We start from the raw sequence: 6,776 nt of genomic DNA, 5'->3' as shown, positions 1-6,776 counted from the left end.
TGCGCGTGACCACACTAGGGTTCAATCAAAGGCGGCGGGAAGTTGGTTTTCTGAGGAGCAACTGAGCCGCTTGAAGACGGATTGGAGATGACAGACCAATAAACAAACATTTCATTGGCTTAGCGTGCTCGGCCTCCCGATTCTCCAGCTTCCTATTGGACCTTTCAAGCAGAGTAGGGGCGTGACTCCCGGGGCTCCTCCCCGCGCTCTGGCCCAGCCTCGGGGTCCGGGGCTGAGGGAGCGGGACGGAAGTGAGTGGGTCCCGCCCCTTCCCCCTCTGGTCTTCGCTGGAGCCGCCGCTGCTGCCGCCGCTGCCCCCTATCCGGCGAGCCGGAGTCTCCGTGCCGTACCCCTGGTCCCCGGCCGCGCGGAGCCGGGATGCACTGCTCCTGCTGTGGGTCCTCATCATGGAGACCAAACGGGTGGAGATTCCCGGCAGCGTCCTGGACGATCTCTGCAGGTACCGCGGCGCTGTCCCTGCCCCCTTCGTCCCCTCCTCGTTTTCTCTCACATTGGCTGACCACGGAGGCCTCCGCGTTTCCCCCCCGCCCCCATCCTTATCCTCCCTTTCCGGTCCCGCTGCTGCTCGCTTTCCCTGCTCGACCCTTCTCTCTCGGACGATACTACCCCTCTCTCTCCGCCGCAGCCTCCGGGTTTCTCGGGGCCCCTCCGTCCTTCTTCGCGGGGCCCCGGAATTTCCTCATTTTCTTAGTTCCCCAACTCTTGTTTTCCTTCAAGTGATGCCGCTGCGCCAAAGCCAGGGTCTGGAGCGTTTTTGTTTTTTTTTTCGGCTGCCCCCTCCCCCTCCCATTGTTTTTTTTTTTTTTTCTGCCTCTGACTTTTTTATAGACCGTTTCCCCCCTCCTCCCTCGGTCTCTGGCCTCAGTTCTGTCCCAGATCCCAGGGTTTTGAGTCTTAGTAGTCCCACGCCCCCGGATCTAAGCAGGGAAGCGTTTTCAAACTTAACCTTTCGCCGGTGCGTTCTCACGCGTCCGTGGCATTTTCTCAATTGCTATAAGGAATTACTGTCTTGTTCATTCCCAAACTTATCATTGGAGGGGGGGTGGGGGATAGACAGTTGCTCTTTTTTCCCCCTATTCTTTAATTTTCCTTACAGGAAATTCTCAACCGCAGGGCTTTAACTCATGGTATACTTTTAGAAGAGAAATTTTTTGCTTTCTGCCCTCTTGTTAGCGATGATTTCAGATAGCCGAACTTAAGGAAAATATTTTCTTGTTCCGAAATAAAATTTTTGGTGCAGTAATACCCTGTGTTGTGGCCGGCTAGTTGGATTGTGAAATAAATTACAAATGAGTAAAAGGCTCTGATAAAATAGCACCTTTCAAGTACAATTAATTACTGTGTTTATGTTCAGAAGTCTGACTTTTAATAGTGGTGTCGCCTTCACGCCTTTGTTGTTTTTATTTTTTTAATGGGAAGGAAAGAACTAATACTTGTGGAGGTACTTACTGTTGTGTGCTAGGTATTGAGTGCTCCCTGAACGTGTATCATATTTAAACCTTGAAACAGCGCCTATTTGGTGCAGTTATTTTCATTTTCATCTGATAGGATCGGTTTGTAATTTACACAAGGTCACATTTCTTGTAATTCAGAAAATCAAGATTTGAAACCTAAGCCCTTTCTCCTACAGTGTCTGTGCTTTTTCTCCTGCGCCAGGTAGACGTGACAGAAAGTCAAGTCTAACATTTTAAACCTCGCAAAAAGTACGTGTAGATAACTAAAAAGACTGATTTTTGATCTAAAAAGAATTAGTGTTGCTGTACTTCTTTGGTGATGCTGTGATTATAATTTTTGAAATATGATTGATTCAAACAAACACAAAATGCACTTATTTTCTATGATCCCAATTTCATAAGAAAAGAGATTTAATGTATACTTATCTGTGTGGATGAATAACTGAATGAACATATACAAGAAGTGAGATGACGATTTTTATTTTTTTACTGATATTTTCAAGACTTTTTTTAAAAAGATGTGTATTTTATAGTTAGGAAAAAAAAGTAAAGATGAGTATGTGATTTTTAAAAGGTGGACAGTAATTATGTATGGATTAGTAGGGATATAGGTTAGTAAAAAGATGGGTAATCTCACACTTTTTACAGGCATCTAAAATAATCTTCCTACTAGTACGGGTTTATTTGGATTTACAGAGGATTACATCATTGAAAGAAGTCCTGTTAACCATTATGAAGGTGATTGATTTAATGTGGAACCTGTTTACTCACAAAATTGTTGTATTTTGTAAACAATATGTTAAACATGTTTAGTGTTACAGGTTCTTGGTTTTCTAGTAAGTTTATTTAAGCAATTTTATATAAGTCTTTTGGAATAGGGTAGCATTTTTTTTTTTTTCCTTTAAGAAACAATAGTAACGGGGCACCTGGGTGGCTCAGTGGGTTAAGCCGCTGCCTTCGGCTCAGGTCATGATCTTACGTCGGGGATCGAGTCCCCGCATCGGGCTCTCTGCTCAGCAGGGAGCCTGCTTCCTCCTCTCTCTCTCTCTGCCTGCCTTTCTGCCTACTTGTGATCTCTCTCTGTCAAATAAATAAGTAAAATCTTTAAAAAAAAAAAAAGAAACAATAGTAACATTTAAAAAAAATTAACATATAATGTATTATTTGCCCCAGGGGTGCCGAGAGTAACATTTTTGTAATTACTGTGTTTTGGCTACATAAATAAGGATTATATGTTTAAAAATTAGGGCTGTCTACTTGACTAATAAACCAAATAACCATTTCTTAAAACTTCAAATTTTAAAAATCCTTCCATTTTAAAGTTCATATTTATAATATTTTTGATGGTTAATTTAAAGAATTTTTTTTTAAAGATTTTATTTATTTATTTGACAGAGAGAGATCACAAGCAGGCAGAGAGGCAGGCAGAGAGGAGGAAGCAGGCTCCCTGCTGAGCAGAGAGCCCCATGTGGGACTCGATCCCAGGACCCCGAGAACATGACCTGAGCCAAAGGCAGCGGCTTAACCCACTGAGCCACCCAGGCGCCCTGATTTAAAGAATTTTAATGTAAATAATTCAGGCTGTTATAATTGTGGGTTTTTTTTTAAGAAATAAATTTACTAGGAATTTGTGTTTAATTTGTATAAAATAAAGCTTACATGGAAAAGGTTTAATTTTTCTCTTTTAAGTACCTCTCGATTTATGTGTTTGGTTTTGACTCTTGTTTTTATGTATTCCCTGATTCTATTGTTTATTATTAGTATATGTAAGAAGTTTTTTGTTTTGTGTTCTCGATTTCTGATAAATTTACATATTCCAGCTAATCCTGTCTACTTCAGTCATTGATCAGATAGTAATACATTTGGAGAAATGTAAAATTGAGAATGATTTTCATGTGAAAAATTAGAGAAGACTTGCATTCTCAAGAAGTGACTTTATAGCCTGCTTATAACCTAAGACATGGAATGTTATTTTGCAGATGGTTTCATATGCAATATTTCATTTACTGGGACACTGTACAGCCATTGGGCGTTCCTAAGGCAATTAGCAAACAGTAAACGGAAAGAAAATATTTGTGTCTTGAAATGATGTATATAGTATACTATTGAACATAATACATAGTCATTTGATGCCTTTTGTTAAAACCAATTTTTAAGTGTTTTGTGTATATGTGTGTGTGTGTGTATGCACAAGGAATGTCTGAGAGTATATACACCAAACTGAAAAACACTAGTTATTTCTGGGTACAATGAAATTAGAGAGGAAGGAAAAACGGTCGTCTGAAATGTTCTAGTGAGCATTCTAGTAAACTTGTATGTAAAAAGTCAGTTTGCCCCATTTTATGGTGATACTTGCCTCTGTTGCACCATGATTTTGACATTAAAAGTCAAAGAATTTTTCAGTACCATTTAAATTAGCTTATTAAATTCTTGAAAAACACGTTTTTAAAGTAAAAATTGAAAACTACAGCTTGTTTCACTTTTAAAGAAATGCTTGGAGTTTTTAAAAAACCCCTTTAAGAATTAAATGGTGAGGGCGCCTGGGTGGCTCAGTGGGTTAAGCCGCTGCCTTCGGCTCAGGTCATGATCTCAGGGTCCTGGGATTGAGGCCCGCATCGGGCTCTCTGCTCAGCAGGGAGCCTGCCTCCTCCTCTCTCTCTGCCTGCCTCTCAGCCTGCTTGTGATCTCTCTCTGTCAAATAAATAAATAAAATCTTTAAAAAAAAAAAAAAAAGAATTAAATGGTGAAGCCACTCTCCTGGTATGTTCTGGCAACCAATGTTGCTGCTATTTTGGTGATGTGTAAGCTAATCAAATAATTCTTGCTCATCTTCAGGTTGCCATTTTAGTGTTCAGTTTTCCATCATTAATGTACTAATTGTAGTTCTATTAATGTTCCATCTATAGGAAAATTGAAAAGATGACATTTTGTGAGGTGGAGAAATTTTTCCTATAACAAATTATGGAGAAAAGTATTTTATTTCATATATACTATGTGTATACACTTCTTTTTTTAAATTTTTTTTAAGTAATCTTACACGCGATGCGGGGCTTGAACTCATGACCCGGAGATTTAGTTGAGTGCTCCTCCAGCTTAGTCAGCCAGGCATCCCTGCACACTTACATCTTTAAAACAGATAAAAAACATTCATAGAATGAAAGCATCAAAGTGTAATTTTCATTTATTAAAATTTCTTTTTTCTTTTTTTTTGAGAGCGAGTGCATGCTTACAGCGCTGAGGGGCATGGGTGAGGGAGAGGGAGATGGAATCTTTTTTTTTTAATATTTTATTTACATATTTGACAGGGAGAGCAGCAGAGGGAGAGGGAGAAGCAGGCTTCTGGGTGAGTAGGGAGCCTGATGATGGGTTTCATCCCAGGACCCTAAAATCATGACCCCAGCTGAAAGAGGCTTAACCAACTGAGGCACCCAGGTGCCAGAGAATTTTAAGCAATCTCCACAACCAGCCTGATGGCAGGGGTTCATCTAAGGATGTTGAGATCGTGACCTGAGTTGAAATCAAGGGTCTCTTGCCTGGGTGGCTCAGATAGTTAAGCATTTGCCTTTAGCTTGGGTCATGATCCCAGGGTCTTGGGATGGAGGCCCCAGTCTGGCTCCCTGCTGAGCCTGCTTTTACCCCTCTCCCTTTATTGCTCCCCCACTGCGTGTGCTCTCTCGCTCTCTTCCTCTGTCAAATAAATTAATAAAATCTTTTAAAAAAGAGTCCATTGTCACTTAGCAGAGTGAGCCACCCAGGAGCTCTCCTTTTTCTTACAAAATGTTTTAAAGAAGTCAGTTTTTCTTTTTTAAGATTTTATTTATTTATTTGACAGATAAATAAGCGTGAGCTTGCAGAAGCAGGGGGAGTGGCAGGCAGTGGAAGAAGAGGTTCCTGCTGAGCAGGGAGCCCAAGCCCAGTGCGATGCAGGGCTCCAGCCCAGGACCCTGAAATCCTGACTTGAGCCAAAGACAGATGCTTAACCAGGCTGGCCACCCAGGCTCCCCAAGAAGTCAGCTTTTAGTTTTAAAAAGATGTATTCATGTGTAAGGTTAAAAAAAAAAAACAACAAAAACCCTAAGAGTATGGGTGAAGTTAGAAAAGCAACAGTCTCCTGTCCTACCCCTTTTTATCTCAGTTCTGCTCTCCAGACTTTTATCCGGTTTGTGTTGAATTCTTCTGGTAGATAATTTAGTATTTTAACATATATTTGGACCAGTTTCCTGTTTTATCAACTTCGGATGTTGGATTGAGAATTTAGTTAACCTAGGTTGATACTAGGTGAGGGTTTAGTTTATCAAAAGCCTACTGATGCCTTTGTCCTACTTCCAATAGTTGTATCACTATTTTAAATTGTTATATTAGTTACCTTTCTGCTTTATGAACAGTATTTTGAGTCTGTATTTGATAAGGTGAGACAGTCAGTTCCCCATCTTTTCTTCCATTTCCTTCTTACACATTCCCTGTTTCTTAAATATTGATGATAATTACATTCTATTTTGTAACCTTAATGAGGGCTCTTACACTTTTTTTTACTGTTGGTTGACTGCAAAAGCTTGAGCAAGAATAATAGCATTTTTATACAGTATAACTTTGTACAAATTTTTTCACAGTAGATGCAAGTTTACAATGGTTAGGATTTTGTTTCTTTTCCCTCTAACCATAGTTAGGATTCCTTTTGTAAGGATCTTAGAAGAGAATGCCAAAATGAATTCTTCTTTCTTATAGTCTACTAATTGGTCAAAATGATGCTGCCTTTTATAGTTTTTTTTCTTTTAGAAAAAGAAGCTTAAGTGTTCTTCATTGTTCCTTCATTCTCTCTGGCTATTCTTTTTTTTTTTTTTTTTTTTTAAGATTTTATTTTTAAGTGATCTCTATACCCATCACAGGGTTTGAACTTAAAACACCCGTATCAGGAGTTGGACGCTGTAGCAACTGAGCCAGCCAGGGGCCCTTTTCTGGCTATTCTTGAAGTCTTTTTTTTTTTTTTTTCTCTTTTTGATTGTATTGTTCTAGTTTAGACTTTTGCTTTATGTTTGGATTATGATTCTCATGTGCATTTATCTCTCTTTAAGCCCAACACATTCAAAATAGCTTCGTCCTCTCCAGCCCTGTCTGTTCCTTTATTTTGTCCTCAATCTTAACACTATCTATGCTACAGAATTCTTTTTTTCCTGGAGAGTGCCTTCTTGGACACCTCCACTCTTGTCGCCCAATCTGGACTGGTTGTTCCCTAGTCTTGCCAAACAGCTGGCCTACTAGAATTCTCTTTCATGGCTCTCCCTGGTTGGGTCTATTATCTCT

At 40.0% G+C, this 6,776-nt stretch overlaps 1 protein-coding gene across 1 annotated transcript in view; it reads left to right on the top strand.

Moving 5' to 3' along the window:
- The first annotated feature begins 272 nt into the window (after positions 1-272).
- The window catches only part of DCP2 (decapping mRNA 2), a 52,223-nt gene continuing 45,719 nt past the window's right edge, over positions 273-6,776 (top strand). The window contains exon 1 of the mRNA XM_044264146.1: positions 273-460. Coding sequence (XP_044120081.1) covers positions 408-460 — 53 coding nt within the window. The 5' untranslated portion in view covers positions 273-407. The remainder of the gene's footprint in view (positions 461-6,776) is intronic.

The sequence above is a fragment of the Neovison vison genome, chromosome 1, assembly GCF_020171115.1.
Source record: "Neovison vison isolate M4711 chromosome 1, ASM_NN_V1, whole genome shotgun sequence".
NCBI lineage: Eukaryota > Metazoa > Chordata > Mammalia > Carnivora > Mustelidae > Neogale > Neogale vison.
The sequence above is the reverse complement of the archived record's forward strand: the minus strand, read 5'-3'. Positions and strand labels throughout refer to the sequence as shown.